The 24,013-nt window shown below is 36.4% G+C and overlaps 1 protein-coding gene across 4 annotated transcripts in view; it reads left to right on the top strand.

Moving 5' to 3' along the window:
- Mettl15 (methyltransferase 15, mitochondrial 12S rRNA N4-cytidine) overlaps window positions 1-3,562 on the top strand; it is a 170,457-nt gene extending 166,895 nt beyond the window's left edge. For all 4 annotated transcript variants that reach the window (XR_013050632.1, XM_015999240.3, XM_015999237.3 and 1 more), the window contains one exon: window positions 1,936-3,562. Coding sequence is in view for 3 of the 4 variants with exons in the window: in XM_015999240.3 (XP_015854726.1) it covers window positions 1,936-2,378 (443 nt within the window). In the remaining variant the exon portion in view is untranslated. The remainder of the gene's footprint in view (window positions 1-1,935) is intronic.
- The last annotated feature ends 20,451 nt before the right edge of the window (window positions 3,563-24,013 follow it).

Genomic DNA, 24,013 nt, shown 5'->3' with positions numbered 1-24,013 from the left:
ATGTCTTGAAACTATTTCACATGACATTTCTCTTTTGAACATTGATGTTGGATTCTGTAAAGTTGGAAGTAGCTAGGAATCCAGTCTTGTTCAAGCTTCTTCCAAATCTGAGCCTCAAATAATGACTCACTGCATTTTGATTAGATCATTAGAATTCTGCAAAACACAATTCTTAGTGATCAACTATTTTTCTTAAAAATATGAGAAATCGGTTAACAGATTGAAAGAAATTGACCTGCCTTTTCTGTTTATACAATGGCATCTTGTTTCTGAGAGACCCATCAGGTTGGAGGATAAATTTCTAGAGTCTAACCTTTCCTAGCTTGTAGGTTTTACAGGGACAGAGTGAGCTCATTATAATGATTGTTTATTTAGATACCCAGGTTCTTCATGTTTGGGTATGTTATTTCCCTCTTCTCTGCTGTAGTTCCCAGAGAAAATTAATATACAGCACTAGTTGCACCCATGCTGTGTAAACAGTATGAAATCTGATCTAAGCATGCATATCCTCTTATGATTTGCTTTTTTTTTTTTTGCAAAAAACATATCTAAGATACTAAAATACTTTTATTCCAATCATTCTCTCAGATGTTCATTATAAGAAATCTAGAATGGAAATATAATTTCTCGGGAATATTCACTAATAACCTTCTCTTAAAGGTAGAATTCTCATATAAAATCATTGACATTTCTAAGATATATTAACATTGTATTTCCTAATGTAAGATTGTATAAAATTCATCACTTCTGCTCACTCCAATCCTCGAACTGTACAGAGCAAACTTGTTCTTATGTGCATGCTGCAGAGTATTATGGAGACAGTATCTTTTGTCATTTTCTAGTGTGCTTCTTTTCTCTTCAAGTCTCATTAGATTTGTGATTTGATTTTTTTTCTTACCTGTGGATTTTTAGTACCGTTTGAAGCAAAGGTTTTTATGTTTTAATAGACTTCCAACTTATCACACTTTCCCTCTTATCATTCATGATGTGTGTGTGTGTGTTGAAAACAGTATTTTTATTCTTTGAGAATTTCTTGACCATCTCCTCTGTCTTCCCATCCTTTTCCACCAAACATTGAGCATTCTTCTCCTTTGCCCCCAGAAGTCCAGTTTCTATTGGCCAAGGAGTCTTGGGAGTGGGGCCTGCCCTGGCTTGTGGTCAACCTACTAGGGAATCAGATCCTTAAACCCAACTCTACCTCTTCTAACAGCTCTAAAAGGCCAATAGCTTCTCTACAAGGGGTAGGACTTGATGCTCACCTGGCTTCTTCTGTGCTGGGATTTTGTTTGACCTGAGCTTGCATGGGTCTTATGCATGCTGCCATAATCACTGCTGAGTTAGGAAAACAGTACCCTTAAAGTCATCTACCACCACTACCCACGACCACCACCACCACCACCACCACCACTTCCCTGCCCCTCCTCCTCTGGAAGAACCTTGTGCCTTAAGGAGAGGAGTGTGGTATATAGGTCCTATTTAGGGCTGAACTCTCCCAGTCTCTTATTCTCTGTACATTGACCCATTGAGGATCTGTTATTTTCTTTGTTGTTTTAATGACTTTTCTTACTGTCTTAGCTTGTGGCAGTTCAGTTATGATGCACCTAGAAGTGGTTTTCTTTATTTTATTTGCAGCACATTACATTTTTATTACTATGAGTTAATGGTTTTTGCAAAATTGTAAAATTTTATATTATTATCTTCAAAATGTTGTCTACTCCTTCTCTTTCTCTCTTTTTGATTACATTTGTTGTTGAATTATAAAAGATAGTGATTATATGTGGTTTAAACCATAAAGAAAAATTAAAATAAGAGGGAATTATAAATGAAATGTCACAGTTTCTCAGAAAATTTAGTTTTTAAAATATGGGTAAATAGGACATTAACATAGCAAATGTTAATGCTACTTTTCTTCTTATTCTTACAAAATCTCTCTAGGTGCCTTTCCTCCCTCAGCTGTCTATGCAAGAAAGGACTTGCTACAAAGATCCACCCACATTGCTACCAAGACTTTCCAAGCTCTTCGCATCTTTGTGAACAATGAGCTCAATGAACTCTACACAGGACTGAAAACAGCACAGAAATTCCTGAAAACTGGTGGTCGCCTTGTCGCCCTCTCCTTCCATTCTTTAGAAGATCGCATTGTCAAAAGATTTTTGCTTGGGATAAGTATGACGGAAAGATTTAACCTAAGCATTAGGCAGAAGGTGAGGCAGGCTTCCCTGCTGGATTCAGATCCTGAGATTGAGGGCACCAGTGCTGTAAGAGCTCCTCTGATGTGGGATCTGATTCACAAGAAGGTACTTACTCCAGAAGATCAAGATGTCCAAGATAACCCCAGAGGGCGCTCAGCCAAGCTCAGGGCAGCTATCAAATTATGAGGATCTTATTATTTGATCCTCAATTTTTCTTTCTATACTATAAATTGTTTTCTAATTTAAAATAGTGTTTCTGAACAGTTTGATGCAATGTAAAGTATGGGGCAGTCTAGAAATTAGTGGTATTTAGTATTTTTTTTTTTTATCTAAAGATAATGTAGGAAGTTTTAACATGACATAAAAACTTCCACTCAGAGAGCAGAGTCTCAAAACTGGAAAACTTGTTGATCTCTGCATTGTATTTGAATTCTAAAATCAATTCCCCCTTTAATGAGGAAATGGAAAAACTGACATTGTATTAATCTAGATTTGTAAACTCAGGCTTCAAAGAGAAAGATAATCATAACTGTATGCTCTAAATTCCAAATTGAGATATTCACATTTGCAACAGACTTTTTATGGCTCAGATAATTCATGATGATTATGGAACAAAGTATAGTTTCCCTTACTGTAGCTTTATCAAATGTAAGCTTTTTACAAATTTTAACTTTCTAGTATTATTTAAAATATGCCACACTGATGAATTTCACTAGTGAAATCCTAGTTCATTGCTTTGAAGGCATTTCTCAGTATGATGCATGTTTCGTGTTTTGCAAAGTAAGCACATAAAATTTCCCTAACAGAGCTTCTATTGGCTGTCAGTTGTATCTGTTGCAGTAATGTACAATACCTTCAGTGAGCAATGTAATCTCTCATTTGCATCTTGAGATTTTTTTTAAATTAATTTTTAGATATTATACAAAGTAATAAGTTTCATTATGGCTTTTCCATAAAAATAAAGCATGGTACTGATTCTTATCACCCCCACTACTCTTCTCTTTCCCTTCCCTAATTCCTTCCTTCCTTATTGGTGTCTCCCTTCCCTGAAATTGTCTCTTACTCTGCTTCATGTCACAGGTACTCTGCTATCCTCCCAGGTAGCTCCCTCCCCTCTCTTAGCCCTCTTTCTACTCATGTGTACATATAATATTCATGTATATATTTATATATATATGTACACACATTTAAGTTTAAATCTAGTTTCTTTCTAGTTTCTGCATGTGAAGAGCCATGCAATATTTGTCCTTCTGAATCTGGCTGTTTTTGCTTGACATAATGATATTCAATCTTTTCCCCTTTTTTTTGAAGATGAACAATAAAAGAACCTTATTATTTTTTATGACTGAAGAAAATTCCACTGATTATAAGTGCTGTATTTTTATTTGTGTGTGTGTGTGTGTGTGTGTGTGTGTGTGTGTGTGTGTGTGTGTGTGTGTGTGTGTGTGTGTACAGGTGCTCATACATGTGTTTGTTTATGTGTAGATCAGAGGTCAATGGCAGGTGTCTTCCTCAGTTATGTTTTTTATCTTATTTATTTTAGATAAGAGTCTCTCAATTAGCTTCAAGTTCACTGATTGCTTTTACTGTATTGCCAGTTAGCTCCAGGTTTCTACCAATCCCCACCTTCTCATACTGGAATCACAGATGTTGCCATTATACCCCAGTAGTTAAGGAAATGATACCAAAAACTGACAATGGATTCCATGAAATTAAAATCAATAAAAAGAGGCTGTGAATGTGATTAATAAGGGCTAATGAATAGATAATTCTTAAAAGATGAAGTAAAAATGTACACTATTCATATAAATGGTTAACATCTTTATCCATGAGGAAATAGAAATTGAAACTGCATTGAGAGTCTGTTTCATCCATTCAAAAACAAAAAACAGTCATTAAGAAAATGAATTCTGGCATGGATGAAAATAGAAGGAAACACTTATACATTCCTAGTGAAAGTGTGACTTAGTATAGTCACTATGGAGATCAATATGGGATTACCTCAAAAAACAAAAAACAAAAGCTAAAGATAATCTGGTAAGAATGGATAGTACACTTAACCTTAGTCAAGAAAGAGGGATAGAAGGTGGTATAAAGGAAGAAATGTGAGAAATGGAGCAAGGACGGCTAAGCAGAGTAGTTGTGAGAGTAGAATAGAGGAAGGGCTATAGGGAAATTTAACCATCATAGTTAGAGTTTTCTTCATGTGAAGAGACACCATGATCATTTCCTCTTACAAAGGAAAACATTTCTTTGGGACTTGCTTACAGTTCATAGATTTAATCCAGTATCTGCATGGTGGGGAGCATGGTGGAATGCAGGTAGACATGTGCTGGAGAGGTTTCTGAGAGTTATACATCTGGATCCACAGGCATCAGGAAGAGTGAGCCACTAAGCCTGGCTTGAGCTTCTGAAACTTCAGTGCCCACCCCACAGTGCCACACTTTCTCCAACAAGGCCACACTTTCAAAAATGCTACTTCCTAAGAGTCTATGGGGGCCATTTTCTTTTTTTCCTTAATTTTATTTTTTTATTAAGGAATTTTTTATTCATTTTACATACCAACCATAGATCCCCCTGTCTTCCCTCCTCCTGCACTCCCCCAGTCTTTTCCCCCAACCTCTCCTCCAGTTCCCTCCAAAAAGGTAAGGCCTCCCATGGGGAGTCAGCAATGCCTGGTACATTCAGCAGAAGCAGGTCCAAGCCCCTCCCCACTGCATCAAGGCTGTGCAAGGTATTCCACCATAGGTATTGAGCTCCAAAAGCCAGCTCATGTACCAGGGATGGATCCTGATCCCACTGCCAGGGGACCTCTTAAGCAGATCAAGCTTCACAACTGTCTCGCTGTGCAGAGGACCTAGTCCAGTCCCATGGAGGCTCCATGACTGTTGGTCTTAAGTTCATGAGTTCCCACTAGCTTGGTTTGGTCGTTGTGATGCCCCTTGCTCATAGAATCCCTCTTCTCTCTCTTCAACTGGACTTCTGCAGCTCGGTCTGGTGCATGGCTGTGGATCTTTGTACTTGCTTCCATCAGTTACTGGATGAAGACTCTATGATGATAGTTAGGATATTCACTGATCCGATTACTGGGGTAAGCCAGTTCAGGCATCTCTCCACTATGGCTAGTAGTCTGAGCTGAAGTCATCCTTGTGGATTCCTGGAAACTTCCCTAGCACCTGGTTTCTCCCTATCCCCATGATGTCTCCTTCTTTCATGGTATCTCTCTCATTGCTCTCTATGGGGGCAATTTTCATTCAGACAACCACAATAACCTATACTAAAGCCTTTTGATAAAGACATGGAAAATTATAGAAGCTTCCGACTATGAGTGTAAATACTTGTGAAAATATACACATACATGAATTTAAGGGGAGTTACCCTATGTGGTGAGGGGGAAATACATCCCTAACACCATAGGCTATCAAAAAACTCAGTGCCATGTATGAGTTACAACCCTTTGAGTAATTGATTGATGGGAGTCTCATTGCTTCCCAAACAGTAGAGGCTATTGCCATTGCTCTTGGTTAACCTCTAGATCTTGAAAGGAAGATCCTATTTTTGAAGATACCACATTACCTAAGTCATAGGACATGGAGAAATCAAACTGATATTGACATGGAAGCTTCATTCCTACTGACTAGTTTTCATGCTGCTGGGACGTACTATTTGGGCTTCTGGTGGAAAAAGGTGATCAACAGTGTGAACCGTGTGAACTACGATAATTACTAGACTGGTAAAATATGCTCTCTGGTACAATAATTGTATGAAGGCTTTGGGAGTAATGAACTACTTTCTAATTAGACTTAAGGCCTTCTCCACTAGATAGAACCCATGTCTACTACTGTTAATTGATCCAGGAATCCATGACTGGGTAGGTCAGAGACCCTAGGGGAGAGTCTACCACTATTCTATTAAATTGACACAGAATAAACTGCCCCCTAAATACTTATCATCCACCATGTCACTAAAGTAGCAAAGTCCCCAACTACATTCTAAACATGTGTCCCTAAATGCCCACAGACAAACGTAGTCCTCAACCCTTGTCAAGGAAACTTCTCTTTGCAACAGATGGAGACCACAAAACAAATCAACCAATCAAAATGCAGTGTTGTGGAACTCAGTCCCAGTGGATAAATGTATGAAACTTCTCTTGTTTTTAACCCACTGAGTTGCTGACAACTTGGTATAACCACCATGGGAAAGTAACACACTCACAGGAAAATATCTTGTATAGTATGTATAAGAAAGATCCTTCAATAAACAGCATTTATTTTTAAAATCCTATTGATACACATACGCGCGCACACACACACATACACATATGTACCATATTCTGTTACTAGGCTTTTGTTGCTGGATTCATAATAAAATACATAAATGTATTTATGAATGTATAATAAAATACATTCATGTATTTTAAAACTTAAATCCAGAGAATAGTTTTGGGCAATTCAAACAATACACATAGGAACTCCAGTGACACAGTCAGTTACTTGGAGGTACTTACAAAAATAAAACTAGTCTTTATAATCAAAATTCAGGTTTTGCCAACAAAACATTTCTGAATGTCTTTACTGACTGCTTTCTCAGATTTGTTGGGCATAGCCTTGATTTAATATAGCAAATGAAAATGGACAGAAAGTTGCAATTTATGACTTACATAATGATAGTGAATCACTGCATAACATTTTGTGGCTATCTAGTTTGTATTTTATAAATTATTCATTACATTCCCTTTGGAGATGCATCATTTTTTTAAATTTATCTTTTGTATTTTATATAGCATTTGTATATAATTTGTATAAGTTCATTTATATATGTTATATATGTGTGTAATATATATATATATATACTTAACTCTGGGCAAATAAATATGAAGAGAAATTGGAAAACTAGGTTATACATTTCTATGATTGCTGCAATATTTTAGTAGATATTTTATATATAAGCATTTTATAGTTGAATAAGATAATTATTCAAATAAGAAGGATGTTTTGTGAATTCTTTTTTATAATTAATTTAATTTTACATATCAACCAAGATGACAATAAATACTTTCAAAGTTCTGAAGAATGACTTCAAGATAAAATTCTACTTCAGGAGTACCATTCACCATGGTATTGAAGAAATCTTGCTTGGTGTTATGGCAGACTGTGTGTGTGTGTGTGTGTGTGTGTGTGTGTGTGTGTGTGTGTGTGTGTGTGTACAAAATTCTTGATAAATATAAATTCAGCAGTCAGGAGGCAGAGGCAGGCAGATCTCTGTGATTCCGAGGCCAGCCTGGGCTACAGAGTGAGTTTCAGGAAAGGCGCAAAGCTGCACAGAGAAACCCTGTCTCGAAAAACCAACACCCCCCCCCCAAAATAATAATAAAAGGGAGATAAATATAAATTGGTAAAAGAAATCCCAAATTAGAACTTTTTCCCTCAGAACTACAGTGCCATGTGCTTAATATCAAATGGAGCATTGTTTGCAAATCCACGCATATCTCAAGAGGCTGGGTTGTACAAACAAGATATTTTTATATTTCTCAATTTTTAAATTTTGTCCAGTTTTATTTGTGGATTGATGCTATTTTCAGCTAGTAGTTAGCAATGCAACTGATAGAATTTTTAGAGTATGTGCAAATATAAACTATTTTTTAAAAGTCTCATTACACTATAAATTTTTTTAAATTAAAGATTTAATAGAATGATTTATGCAAGGTAACAGTGGACATAGTTCATATTACCTACCACAAAGTTCTTCAAAAACGTTTTGGTCACTTTCATTTCAGAAATCCAATCAAGTTATTAGACAAAATGCAAAAAAAAAAACCATAATGTTTTGATGTATAAGTAAAAAATTGTCCCTCTGGTAACAGTGTATCCCCTTATGCAATATGTTGCCTTAATTACTGAACAAATCATTTACCCGTAACAGTTTGTTACGTAACTGATTACTGAAATGATTATATACAAAACTAAATTCAAACAAGGGCATGAGATATTTGTGATCCTGGAGAAACTGTGTCCCTTGATCTCCATCTTCTATTTACCAATTAACACTCATCGGCCTTACTCTAGCGAGAGCTTATATCTAAACAATCAGCATGAGCCCCATCATTCTCTCAAGGGAAGTATTATCCACTTGTTACTAGAACTAACATTAGGGATGGTGTAAATAAATAACAACTATTGAGGATAGAGAAAATAAAAACATCAATTTTAATTTCAGGTCTACATGTGATTGCCGAATATGTGAACTTAGGTATGCTATTTGGTTTCTAGAATTCTTGTTTATTTCACTTTAAAACAAGAATGATACTTAGACTTTGTAATGAAGTTACTAGGAGTGAAACAGAGGATAATATGTATGCATGAAATCACAACTAAGAATGAAATCAGATAATGAATGTGTCTAGAAATATAGTGAATACTCAATGGTGCAGTTATTTGGCTGACAAAGATTTACCAAACTCTACCTTGCGTTTGTGCACACTGTGATTAAGGATGTGTCTGCTTTATTCTGGCAGCTCTAAGTATAGCCCCTGTGTCACTCACAGCAACTGATGGAGTTACAATCCATTTCTTTGGAAATTTTATTCCCACTTACTGTTTATTTACGGCCTTTGGTGTTTGTCATACCTTGAGAAGGTATTTAAGAGATACAGCTGTTGTCACTGTGGAATTTCTGTTTATGAACAACAAGATGGCATTAAAAGAAGCAGCTCCTAAAGTTGTTTGACATTTCTTTAGATTGGAAAAATAACCTCGTCTTCCTCCATATCAGCACCTGTGCTGCTAGAAGTCTATGTAGGAGGCTTCAGCGTATTCTATTAAGAAAGGATAGAGTATTTTTGAGATATGAAGAGGAAGATTGTTACAGGGCTATAAAACACAAGCACAGAAAGACAAATGTGATACTTTTCCCCACATGAGGAAAGTAGAATTGTTAAAAATAAAAAGAGAGCCTGACAGCAATGAAGCAGTTGGGAAGGCCAAAAGAAGTAGTGGGGGAAAAGAAGACAGTTAGGGCAATGGTTATGGAACCGTCATGGGGAAACACACTGATATAATTTTAATAGAGCTTTAAAACATGTATAAGTGTCTACTTCATAAAACCAGAAGAGAAGACCAAGAGAATAGTTGATTGTGTATGTTGTGAACTTTAAAGGGACAATAACTACTGAAAGAACTAGTGATACTTTTAATGAACTGATTGTCTTTGGTTTCACAGACCCAGAAAGATGGTTTATTAGAATGGAACACCTCTAATCCCTGCCCCTTCCTTCATCTAAGTGTTTATAAATCTCACATCCCCTATTTTGTACTTCCATAGTTCATAACAAAACTAATCCTTGCTTTTCTCCCCACATTTTACCTTTTTTCCAAGATTCAGTTAATCAATTTTGCTTGTCTTCTCAGTCTCTAATCTCTTCAGAGTACAGTCTTAAAATGGCCATATGCTAAAACCAAATGGTAGTAATTAAATATCTCCTAGATAAAAGAAAATATATAAAGTATTATATCATTGTTTTGCAAACATTGAAAATGGAGGAAATGGAGGCTTAAATTGACAGCAAACTAGGAAGTATTTATTAAGTATGACATCACCTTTGATAATGGCAATATAATACCTATCAAACATCTTACTAAGAACAGGAAACCCAGTTTAAAACATACCTTATTGTATATCTAAGTGGAATAAAACAGCAAAAAATATCCAAGAGGAGAGAAAAAGCCAGCATTGATAGCCACTAATTTTGATTCCTAGAGAAAGCTGGGAGACTAAGAAACTTTCGGACAGTCTCTTTGGGAGCTCATATGAACATGAAGACAAATGAACCTTTCAAGAACTGAACGTAATTTCAGATCATTTTAGACCTTGAAATAGGATTAAATTGACCTGGTTAGTAGAGTCATTAGTAAGAATTCCTGACAAAACTATTTTAAACCCCCTCAAGATCACATTTCTATAATAATTTGTATAAGTTTGTATATATAGTATACATAACTCAGAAAATTACCCAAAATAAAGAGAATACAATTTTTAAAAGAGAGAAGAATGGGTATAATAAAAACTCCCCATGGAGGGTTTAAGTGCATGGCCTAAACACATTTTAGGAAATAAAGAGACCTGAAAAGTAAAAAAGACAAACCAAAAAATCTGAACAGTGCTCAGGTACAGCAACGTAAGAACTAAGTGGATTTGGAAGCATTTAAGACGTGAGCTGGAGGTTTCTCTAAAGGTAGTATCTGAAATAAAGCAACAAGTAACAAAAAGAAAAGAGAAAGGAAATATGGAATATACAGATGAGTTACAGTCAGAATTCTAGTTCATGAAATTTCAAAAGGAAATAAAGTAAAAGGAGAGATAGAGAGATCATAGTTGGAAAAACATGACTAGAATAACCAAAAAAATTGATAATAAACATCAAGGTATAGATTCCAGAAACATATAGATCACAAGTTCCTAGACATACTACAAATGGAAAGCAATGGACACCTTTAAGGAATTTGGCTCACAGACCATCAGGGAAATGTTTAATGATAAACTCTACTTATATTGAGGCATAACAAGTTGATAAAAGTTTGATATGGAGACTGATTTGTGTGGAATCTGTAAGCACAGAATTACAATACATAGGAGTTTCAATTATAAAATATAATACAAATATATGTATTAAAATGTGAAATTAATAGCACTTGCAGAAATTATGAAGTTGAGGAGTCATGGGTGAAGGACATGTGTACCAACAAATTTCTATATCTTGGGGAGCAAAGAGTCACTGTCATATGAGCAGCATGTAATTTCTTTCTTTAAAAGTGTTCCACTCTTTTCATACATTGTATTGTATTTTTTGGCAACATAAAGTGTGGCAGGACTTTTCATGTAGAAAAAAAGTGTTTTTTCTATTTTGCTTTAATTGAAAATAGATTTTTTAATATAATATTATTCTAATTAGGGTTTCCCCTCTCTTAGCTCCAAGATCCTTTCAGCTTCCCCTTCCATCTGAATCCACACGCTTTCTGCCTCTCCTTAGAAAACAAATGTGAATCTAAATAATAATAATAATAATATAAAACAAAAACAAAACATAATAGGACAAAACAAATTTAGGATTAAAAGCCAAAGAAAAAGCACAAGAAGCACATATATAGATTCAGAGATGCATTCTAACACACAGAAATCCCATACAAAACACAAACTCAGAAGCCATGAGAGATATATAAAGGACTTATAAGGTTAAAAAAATTCCCTGACAAAACATTATGAGACAAAGAACCTCCAAAGATGCCACTGAGTTCAGTTTGTGTTGGCCATCTACTGTTGGGCATGGGGTCTGGCTTTTAGCCCCAATGAGACACCTTTGAAGAAAAATAAATTTTCGTCTGCTAATGGTGGTCAGTTGGAGCTAGCTTCTGGGTTAGGGACGTGGGCTTGTGTCTACTCCTCCTCTTGACACTGGGGCCACATTTGGCTTATACTGGTGCAGTCCCTGTGTATGCTGCCACAGTCTCTGAGTTCATATGAGCATCTGTCCTGCTGTATTTAGAAGCCAATGTTTCCTCATCTCCTCTCTCCGTCCTGGCTCTTACATTCTATCTCCTCTTCTTCAGGGTCCCCTGAACCCCAAGGGGAGAGATTTGATGGCAACATCATATTTAGCACAGAGTGCTTCAAGGTCTCTCACTCTATACATTGTCTAGCTGGGAGTCTGTGTATTTGTTTCCATTTGCTGCAGGGGGAGGCTTCTTTGATGATGGCTGAGCAAGACACTGATCTATGAGTATAATAGAATGTCATTAGGAGTATTTTATTACTATGTTCCTTTAGTTAAGCAGTAGTATTTAGCTTTCCCCTAGGTCCCTGGATTATTTAGTCTCAGGTGCTTGGCCACCAGAGCAGTGTCTGTGATGGGTTCTATAAGGTATGGAGTTCAGCAACTGTTTACTCCAGTTTCTTTTACATTAAATTTCAGTAAAAATCAAATGTTATCCTTGTATTAAAACTAAACTACGTAGTCCAATACTCCATTTTTATAATTCTTTTGTCTTTTTTCATTTGCTCTCTGTTATTAATAATATGTGAGTAATATCTTTGTTAATGATAATTTACATGAAAACTTACATGGGAAAATTTGGAGTTTTTCATCATTATTCTTTGAAAATGGGTTAAGAATGTTTATGCTTAGAACATATCCCTTTTATAAAACAATCTGCTTATTATCATTATTATTATTTTCAAAGAGCACAGGTTTTGGAATCCAACCTTTGTTGAAATCCTGGGAATGATACTAAATAAACACCTCACTCTGCTCACCTCCAAAGGAATGGCATTTGGACTGGACTTGCCACTATGCTTTCCACTTGTGGGGCTGACTCCCATTCACATGGCATCTTTGGTCTGTGCCATTTTACTCCATGACCACTTCCTTGGTTTCGCAGTAGATTCTGAAGCAATCTAGGCTAATCTTACTGGAAAGGATAAACCCAATCAGGTGTTTCCTGACTTTGCACAGGAGTTTGTTGTGAAAAGGAAATCCTTGCAAAGTATAAAATTTAAAAAGTATATGAGTAACATCCCTACTAGTTAAGAGTAAGTAATTTGCAATGAGAACATTGGAAGTCACATACGAGAATACCTGATCCCACTTGTTGTTGCCTCTAACCATAACTTGTCTCTGCAATACATTCTTGATTTCTATGAGCTAATATATTCATTCTTACTTACTCTTTATTTCTGGTTTCGTTTCTTTGAAAAATGAAATCAATTCATGTTGGATTTCCATTATTTTAAAACAAACCAATAATAGGCTTAAGTAGATGATTTTTAAGGATTATTTCATTTGAATTTAATTATTTAAATAATATACTTTAACTTGTTAACTGATCATATAGGTGAAAATTTTCATGATCTTAATAAATCTTTGTGAGTTGTTTCATATGTACAATTGAGCAGTGAACATTCTACTTCCTAAGCAATAAAATATGCTCCTCAAACTTTCTAGGTAAGTTTAACATATCTTTGTCATTCATCTCCCTAACCACATCTGGTAACATACATTTGAAAAAAACATCCGACTTTTAAAACTCTCACTTAGATGATGGCCAACATCTTACACTCCTGAAGCAATTACCTGCAAGGAATAAAAATGTAACATTCTCTTCCTAGGTGCATATGAATTCTTAATGCTGCTGTTTTCTTTTGAATGACAATGTACCTACTGCTGACTCTGTAAAATAATTGTTTGCTCAAAGAAACCCCTTTGATGATTAAAAACATGTTTAAGATCCAACCAGATGGCTTCCACATTTACACACACACACACACACACACACACACACACACACACACACACACACACACACAATTTTTCCCCATGGGAGGAGAAAGTGTCAGGAGTGAGATAAAAAGAAACCTCCAGTGACCATTGAAATCATCTAATTCTATAATTGGTCATTGTTTCTTTAAGAAAATTCAGCATCTGCCTTGAAACAAAGACTGAACATCAGCTGGTAGAGAAGTCTCTTGAATTTCAAAATCCCTTTGAAATCATGTTCCATTAACCAGTTTAGATTTCTCTTCTTTAAAGAATCTAACATTTCTAATGATCCCCAGATCTCCAGTTCTCTACATTTCTTTAGCTTAGAGAGTATTTCCTTCATTCTCAAATGAGCAATAGTGGAGAAGGCCTAGCAGCATTTGGGTGTGGGGAGAAGGGAATCATAGCTGATGTACGCAGATACTCATTTGGCAGATCTGCCCAATTATGAACATCATACAGTGCTCTTATGATAAATCCAGTTGCTTTGTCTAAGACTCTATAGTGTTGCCCTATACCTAGCTTTTCTTTAACTTTTAATTTTTAAAGTTGTGTTTGTTTATAGCTTATCTTTTATTGGGGGATATATAGGAATCATAACTAAACATGAATTCATTACTGTACTCACCTGTAGCTATTCAGTATTTATTGGCTAAGCGGTGAGGGTAAAGGAGTGAAAAAAGTGTGTTTTTAGTTCTTGAGGAGTAACATTATACAGCAGAAGAAAAAAGTAAACTTTGAAGTGTTAGAACATAATAGAGTAAATTCTGTAACAAAGCTTGAAGTACTATGGGACCTTTAAGGGTAGGAGAAGTAGAATTTTCTTACAAGCATAATTGAATTTACAGCAGCTGTTTATGATAAGAGCTTCAAGAATTTTGTAATAAACAGCATTTGTAACTGAAAGTTTTTCTTGTCCTATCCGGCTCCTGTGTCCTGTAGCCACTCAGACCCAAGTAAACACACACATGCTTATATTAATTAAAACAGCACAGCCAAGCCAGAAGGTGGTGATGCACACCTTTAATCCCAGCACTTGGGAGGCAGAGCCGGGCGGATCTCTGTGAGTTCAAGGCCAGCCTGGTTACAAAGTGAGCTCTAGTAAAGGTGCAAAGCTACACAGAGAAACCCTGTCTCAAAAAACAAAAAAAACAAAGAACAAAAAACAAAAAAAAAGAAAATAGAAAAAAATAAAAACAAACAAACAAAAATCCCCTGCACATCCATTAGCTCAGGCCTACTGCTGACTAGCTCTGACACTTAAACTCAGCCCATTTCCATTAATCTATATGTTGCCACATGTTCCATGGCTTTATCTGTGTGCTATTACATGCTGCTCCCTGGATGGCAGACTGGCGTCTCCTGACTCAGTGTTCCTCTTCCCAGAATTTTCCTTGTCTGTTTATCCCACCTATACTTTCTGCCTGGCTACTGGCCAATCAGCATTTTATTTATCAACCAATCAGAGCAACACATTCATAGCATGCAGCGCGATATCCACAGCACATCAATAATTTGGTTTCTTAAGATACAATAAATAATCACTATCAGGTAGATTTTTTTTTCTGTAATGTCATTGGGAGCCTTTGTCTTTTGCTGATAGTTATTTATTCTTTTTACTTATACCCAAATTTTTTCTTCCAAAGAATGACTAGTCAACCTCCTTTCAAGTTCTACAATATAAGCACATAATCATATTATAAAGAATACTAATCCTCACAGAATAGATTATCTGAATAGCAGTAATTATGAAATAATACATTTTCTTTTTTCTTTTTTTTTTTTTTTGGTTTTTCGAGACAGGGTTTCTCTGTGTAGCTTTGCGCCTTTCCTGGAGCTCACTTGGTAGCCCAGGCTGGCCTCGAACTCACAGAGATCCGCCTGACTCTGCCTCCCAAGTGCTGGGATTAAAGGCGTGCGCCACCAACGCCCGGCTAATAATACATTTTCTTAATGAGTCATTTCTTCCTAGAATTGAGATTCTTGCTATTTTTTTTCAAAACAAAGTCTCCTTTGGAAAAAATCTAATTAAAATTACAGCTTCTTAAAAGAAAAAAAATCACACATACATCCTTTTGTAAAAATGTAACATCATGGGTTTTATGGAGATGCCTAAGTTCTGTGATGGGCCCAAAGATGTCTACACTCTAGGAATGTCACTCTCATCAAGTCATCTTTCTCAGATATGATGTTGTGATATGTCATAAGATAAGACTATGCATTTCTCTCCGGTTCCTTTCTATCCAAGTGTTTCAAGGTCCATACAGTCTCAAGGGATGTCAGTTTTGATATCAGTTAGTATATCAGTATTCCAGTAAGGTTGCCCTGGACTGCTAGAGTGGTTTTGTATATACACATGCAAACACACACACATACACACACACACACACACACACACACACACACACACACACACACACACACCATCTCCACCCCCATAGGACTAAGTAGATTAAACATTTTAGACTGGCACTGTTCAGTAGAAATATAGAAAGCTATAAATCTAAGCCACATTATAATTTAAAAGTTTTGAGAATTTCATGATGAAAAACAAAATATAAGACATTGATTGATTTTAATGGTATAGTCTATTTAAATTGGTGTATTAAATATTTGTACATGCAATAAATATTTGTGTTTTGTTCCTCAGATTCTATTTTTTCTTTAATTTTGACATATTATTCATGTACAGTCTGGTCTACAACTTCAAAGGTTGATCTCAATGAGTTATAACATTCATATATATATATATATATATATATGTATATATGTATATTTCTTTCACCATCATACAAAGCATTTCAGAAACCCACATCTTCCTTATCCCCTTCTCAGCCAACAATTCACCTGTTCCTAAGGACCAGTATAATTAATATCCTTAAGCACACAGCCTCTAGGGTAGATGACCTCAGCTTAAATTGCAGTTGGGCCAAATTTGAAAATTTCAAGGAATTGCTGGAGACCTCCCATTCATACTTTTTCTCCACATAATGTCTGGCCACGGGTCTCTGAATCTGTTCCCGTCTGCTGCCAGAGGAAGCCTCCCAGATGATTAATGGATAAGGCACTGATCTATGAATATAGCAAAAATATCATTAAGAATAAGTTTATTGATACATTTTTCTTTTGGATCAGTTGTGTTTGGTTTACACGATGCCTTTGGGCTATCTAGTTGCTGGTTCGGATTCCTCCTCATGGAGTTAGCCTTCATCCAAATCAGACATTGGTTGGCTACTCCCGTAAGTTCTGTGCCATTATTGCCCTAGCATATTTGGCAGGCAGGATAGATTGTAGGTCAGAAGTTTTGTGGCTGGATCAGTGTCCATATTTTTCTTTTAGTAGCCTGCAGAGTTCTTCCTACACCAAAGAGACTAGAACGAAGGGGAGAGGCTTCCTGTGGACACCAGCTGAACTTATCCATGTTCAATGAGATCAAGGGGATTCAAATTGGAAAAGGAGTCAAAATATCATTATTTGCAGATGATATGATAGTATATACAAGTGACCCTAAAAATTCTACTGTGGGACTCCTACAGCTGATAAACACTTTCAGCAAAGTAAATGAATACAAAATTAACTAAAAAAAAATCAGTAGCCCTCCTACACACCAATGACAACGGGACTGAGGAAGAAATCAGGAGAACAACACCTTTTACAACAGCCTCAAATTAAATAAAATATCTTGAGGTAACTCTAACCAAACAAGTGAAACATTTGTATAATAAAAACATCAAGACTTGCCGGGCGGTGGTGGCGCACGCCTTTAATCCCAGCACTCGGGAGGCAGAGCCAGGCGGATCTCCGTGAGTTCGAGGCCAGCCTGGGCTACCAAGTGAGCTCCAGGAAAGGCGCAAAGCTACGCAGAGAAACCCTGTCTCGAAAAACCAAAAAAAAAAAAAAAAAAAAAAAAAAAAAAAAAAAAACATCAAGACTTTGAAGAAAGAAATTGAAAATGATGTCAGAATATGGAAAGATCTATGTTTATGGATCAGTAGGATTAATGTACTAAATATGGCCATACTACCAAAAACAATCTACAGATTCCATGCAAGCCACATCAAATTCCAACACAATCGTTTACAGACTTTGAAAGGGCAATTCTCAACTTCATGTGGAAAAACAAAAAACCCATCATAGCTCAAGCAATCCTGAACAATAAAAGAACTGGGGGAGGTATCACCATCTCTGATTTCAAACTGTACTACAGAGCTATTGTAATAAAAATAACTGTACGGTATTGACTCAAAACATACTCTTTGATGAATTGAATTGGGTGGAAGACCCAGACATAAATCCACATAAATATGAACAACTTAATTTTGATAAATAAGCCAGATACACACTAGAAAAAAAAGAAATCATCTTCAACAAATGGTGCTGGCAAAACTGTATGTTTACATGTCAAGAATACAAATAGATTCATACTCATCACCTCGCACAAAATACAAGTCCTAGTGTATCAAAGACCTCAAAATAAAACCAGATATACTGAACCTTATAGAAGAATAAGTGGATAATAGCCTTGAATGCATTGACACAGGAGACAACTTCCTGAACAAAACACTGATAGAACAGCCACTAAGATCAACAATTAATAAATGGGACTTCATGAAATCAAAAAGCTTCTGTAAGGCAAATGATACCATCAATAGGACAAAGCAGCAGCCTATAGAAACAAAAAAGATTTTTACGAACCTCAAATTTGATGAAGGACTAGTATCCAGAATATATTAAGAACTCAAGAAACTAGATATCAAAAAACCCCCAAATAATCCAATTTAAAAATGGGGTACAGATATAAATAAAGAATTCTCAATATAGGAAGCTCAAATGGCTGTGGAACACTTAAGGAAAATTCAATATCCTTAAACATCAGGGAAATGCAAATCAAAATGACTTGGAGATTCCATATTATACCTGTCAGGATGGCTAATATCAGTAACACAAGCGACAGCTCATGCTGGTGAGAATGTGCAGCAAGTGGAACAGTCGTACATTCCTGGTAGGAGTGCACACATGTACAGCCACTGTGGAAATCAATATTGCAACTCATCAGAAGATTGTGAATTTATCTCCCTCAAGATCTAGCTATACTATCTTGGGCATTTACCCAAAGGACACTATCCTACCACAAGGACATTTGCTCAACCATGTTCATTGTGGCTTTATTCATAATATCCAGAAACTGGAAAAAAACCGACTAGATGACCCTCAAGAGAATAATGGATAAAGAAAATGTGATACATTTACACAATAAAGTACTACACAGCTGTTAAAAATAATAACATCATGAAATTTTCAGACAAATAGGTTGGAACTAGAAAAAAAATCATCCTAAGTGATATAACCAAGACTCAGAAAGATAAATATGGTATGTGTTTGCTTATAAGTAGATATTAGCCATTAAGTAAATGATATCCAAACTGCAATCCATAGACCCAAAGAGGTTAAGTAAAGAGGAGGAATCTTGGTGGGGGTACGTGTATATCCCTGGGAGGGTGGAATAGAATATACTTTACAGTCAGACTGGAGGCATTTGGGGACCAGAGCTGGGGGATCAGGTGTGGAGGAAAATGGAGTTCAGGGAGAGAGTGAGGAGAAAAATGGCTAGAATTCTGGGCTTTTGGGGGTGGTGTGGAAACCTAGTGCAGTGGAAACTTCCTGGAATAAATGAAGATGATCCTAGTGAGGACTCCTAATAATGGGGGATATAGAGTCTCAACTAGCCATCTTTTGTCATGAGGCAAGGCTTCCAGTGGCAGAATTGTGTTGCATTCAATTGAGTTGTTGGCCAAGGAAATCCACAAGTGACCCAGGCTGTTTCTAAGACAAAGGGCTGCTCTTTGAAAACTGAGAGCATGGCCCCATTGCCAAGGACAACATCCACAGAACATAGAATAAATATAAAATGAGGTGTTTCACATTTTCTTCACTGAAGTCTTAAAAATCAGCTATATGACTTACAATTAGGTCTTATCTCAGTTTAACTTCACTTGAAGAGCATAGTTACTGTAGGTATGTGCAGCTTTGTATAGACATGGTCATGGTTTTTGTTGCATTTTTTGGTTTGTTTTGTTTAGTATTCGAGATTGAGCTCAGGCCCTTATGCGCTCTAGGCAAAAACCCTAGTACAGAATTATATATCCAGCTCTTTCATATTTTAGTTTTCAGTTTTTCTGATGGGGTCTTGCTGAATTAAATAGTTTGATCACAAACTTACTCTATAGCCCAGACAAACCCTGAACTAGCAATCCTCCTGCCTCAGCCTCTGAGTACCTGTAATTATAGGCCATTACCAGGCCCCACTAGCTGTGATAAAGTTTTCATTAACTTTAAAATTTACTTCCTTACAATAATTCAAGGATGCCACACATAATTCTGGGAAATACAAGTCTGGCTTGAAAAAAAGACGTATAATGTTTTGATGTGTCATACACATGGAGGTAAATAGGATGATCATACTCTGAAGGGGAAAGTAGTCAACATAATCCATGAAGATGCTACAGCCTTTACTCTTTCAAGAGCCAAATGACATCCCTGCTTTAAAGCAAATAGACAAGACAAAAACAAATATTCACTGACGAACACGCCAAAGATGACTTTCAGATCAAAATTAACAGTGTACATTGTGATTAAATCCAACATCATAACCAGGAATGTGCTCCCCAGGATGTAAGAAGCCAGGAATGGCATTTAGAAGGACAGGAATTTAAAACAAATGTGTGTGTGTGTGTGTGTGTGTGTGTGTGTGTGTGTGTGTGTGTGTGTGTGTGTGTAGATCTGTCCTTGTGCATCTAAGCACAGGGACATGTGTGCATGGAGATCACAAATTCTCCTGCTCCATCACCAGGCATTATTCTGTTGAGACTGGGTCTCTCACTGAACCTGGAACTCAGCATTTTTGCCTAGACTGGTTGGCTATCGAGCCCCAGCATCCCTGCTGTCTCTGTTCCATGCTTCCTGAACCCTTGTAAAACCCAGATGTGGATGAAACTCAGGAGTTTCATGAATGTTTGCATCCACATCTGGGTTTTACAAGGGTTCTGGGGACCTGAACTCAGGTCTCATGCTTGTATAATTGTGATCACCTACTGAGCCATGTTTCCAGCCATGTTTCATGTTTCAATTCTTCACTTCTCATCAAGTACTAAATTTCCTCTCTCTCCCTCCCTCCGTCTCTCTTTCTCTGTCTATCTCATATATGTGAGTATGTCTTTGTGTGTATGCATATATACATATATGCATATATGTGTGTATATATTGAGTGTGTGTTTATACATGTGTACTATTCAGACATAGTGCATTTAATGAGATAATCTTAAAGAACAAATAACAAGTATAGCTCATTTGGAGTATCTAATGTCTATTTCATAAATCATGTCTTCAGCATGATTGCTCAGCTAGGCTGTCCCTTATATCCATTTCAAATTTTGAATAGCACTTTTCTTGTCCTGAATGAAAAGATAGTCCCCAAATCCTTTGAGTCACCCATTTTTAATGCAATGAGCTCTTCTCTGTTGTTTTAAGTGGCATCTTTTGGAATAGACACATCATCCTTTGAGGAAAGGGCACATTGCATTGTGAAGCTTTGTAAAAGCTGTACTTGGAATCTTGAATATTTTGCTCACAGTTTTTTTTAATTCAATGTTAGATGTTAATAAGATTTTTAATAGTGACTACAATATCACAGTGTCCATTGCATTACTCATTGAAAAATGCAATGGCTCTATTTTATAGTTGTTTCTTATGCAGTCTAGAGAACTGCTCAGGGACTTGATAAAAAAGAAGATTCCAAACCTTATAAAATGAGTCTAGAAGGATCATTTTCTTTCTCTAATAGGGTTTAAAATAATTGTAATTAAGAATAGACAATAGCAACTCCAAAATATATTATGAATTTAAAGACTTTCTAAGATCAGCAGGATCTCAACCTTCCCCAAACTTTGCAAAATTGAGACTACATGTGTCCCTTACTTCCAACTTCTGTCTTCAATGTTAGCCCAGCATTTGAGAGATAGTTAATAGACTTGCCAAGTAGAAACAAAATGTATTTCACTTTTTAATTAAAGGTATATCCAGTTATTAACCAGCTTCTATTTGTTCAGTATGTAACAACTAGTGTTCCCTCATGACTCAAGTAACTTTGGAGATACGATGATTATGCAATGGTGTCCCAAAGGCTAAGGGAAGAACTTAACCAGAAGATAAGGCTGGTTCAAATCTGAATGCTCTTTTGGATTACTTTTACATTTTAATGAACTTTAGATTGGCAAATGTGTTCTCAGCTCAGCTGACAAATGCCTCTGTAACTCAAACAAAATTGTTTTAGAAATAAAATGCTAACCAAACGTGAGTAATGCATGCTTGAGTTTAAACCTCTCCATATCCCTCCCTAGATTTTCCCACCTCTTTTGCAAACTAAACCTTCATCACCACAAATCAATTTGATGTTCTTAAGGGCCAACCTTGCTTCTTTCCTGGGACAGGTAGTTTTGCTAAGCATATTGCTGCACACTGAGGCCCATGTATGTGCCTTCAACAACCATCCCTACTATAGGTTATTCCCTCAAGATGACCAAGTAAGGTATAAATACCACAGAAAGTCCATTTCCTGGCAGTGGACTACTTTCTTGAATCCAGGTCAAGTACTTACAATGGTTTGCTGATGTTTAAATTTACCTCTCCTTACACAGCTCCTTCACTAAGAGTCAGGCTTACATCTCAAGATTATGATGCTCCTAAGCTTCAATTTCATCCTTCCTATTTTCTTCCATGTAGGCATTTCTCTCAATAAACTCCTGTGTGTTTAATACTTGGTATCTGCTTCTCAGGAGACTTTGGTTGATATATTGTCTTAGTTAGGCTTTCTGCTGCTGTGAGGACATAATGACCACAGAAACTCTTATAAAGGAAAAAACATTTAATTGTGTGGCTTACAGTTTAGGGGTTCAATCCATTGTCATCATGGTGGGACATAGTGGTATGCAGGTAAACATGGTGCTGGAGAAGTAGGTGTGCGAAAAAAGAGTAGGAATAAGGTTTAAGTGATGGTGCGGTCTGATCTAAGGTTCTAGAAACTTCTGAGCAGGGAAGTGAGTATATCACATGAATGCAGGATTAAGCAAGATTTGACATGCAACCATAAACAGTCATATTCCAGGACAATGGTGAAAGGGTTATTTCTGTAGTTCTTCCCAAGCCCTGTGTGCGTGAAAAACAGTGGTGACTGGTCTCAGCAGAGAGTGAAAGGGTCATCGTGTTGATGCTTCCTTTCTTTTTTCTCTTGTTTCTTTCTCTCTCTCTCTTTTTTTTTTGGTGTTTCAAGACAGGATTTCTCTGTATAGGCCTGGCTGTCCTGAAGCTCACTTTGTAGACCAAGCTGGCCTTGAACTCAGAGATCCACCTATCTCTGTCTTCCAAGTGCTGGGATTAAAGGCATGCACCACCATGTCCAGCTGATGCTCCATTTCTTAAGAATGCCTGGTAAAAGTCTTGATGTCTTGACAAAGATCCATTCTGAATAATATCATGAAAATATAAGAGAAAGAGATATACACATGGAAACAGGTGGTAGAGCTATAGTTTACTACTAATTTGAAAAGTGTGCTATTGGATTTTAATCAATATGCAAGTATATTCTGCTCTAATAGAGGTTCATAATCACTAGTATAAAAACAAGAGATTCCCTTGTCCATTTTCTATTTCCATAATCATAATATACCATTACAGAGTGTGCAAGTTATAAGGGGAAGAAATTTATTTTGGCTCACATTTTTGGCACAAGGTTAAGAGGTTGGTGGTGGCATTCTTGCTGGCAGAGTTCCAAAGTGGTGCAGTTCACAAGAAACAGGAAAGACATATGTCTTCTTGTCTCCCAGTTTTTCACTTTACTCTGTAGGCCTTTCTAATCATGCAATTACCTTGCCAAGTCCCACATCTAAGTACCATAGTTGGTTTACATTTCCATACAAATGGAATTGAAACATAATTCAAATTTCATATGAATTTTGGAAGAGGCAAATAGTATCAAATTATAGAACCTTCAAGTTGGGAAGTAAATGGCCACTGGACTAGGGTAAGACAGTGACACGGTATAATGACTGTGCAAAGAAGACAGGGTGCTTTTGGAGATGAAAGATGAAAGAGAACTTTATCTTATCAATATGTAAAATAATAAAATAGTAATAAGATAGTGATTAATGTATCAAAATAAAATGACAGCTGAGACTTTTATTATTTTGGAATTGTGACTGAGGATAATGGGAGAAAGTTGCTTCCATATTTGGTTTTTGGTTGTTTGGTTAGTTTGCTGATTGGTTGTCTTTGTTTTTTGTTTTTGTTTTTTCTTTTTTGAGACAGGGTCTGGCTATGTAATTAACTCTGGCTGGTTTAATTTGCTACGAAGACTGTGCTGGTCTCAAACACACAGAGATCCACTTGCTAGCCTTCTGCCTGAGTTTTGGGATTTAATGTTTGAATAACCATGGCCAATGCTCCATATTTTAAAGAAATC

Source organism: Peromyscus maniculatus, chromosome 4 (assembly GCF_049852395.1).
Source record: "Peromyscus maniculatus bairdii isolate BWxNUB_F1_BW_parent chromosome 4, HU_Pman_BW_mat_3.1, whole genome shotgun sequence".
NCBI lineage: Eukaryota > Metazoa > Chordata > Mammalia > Rodentia > Cricetidae > Peromyscus > Peromyscus maniculatus.
Note: the sequence above shows the minus strand (reverse complement) of the source record. Positions and strands in the feature narration are given on the sequence as shown.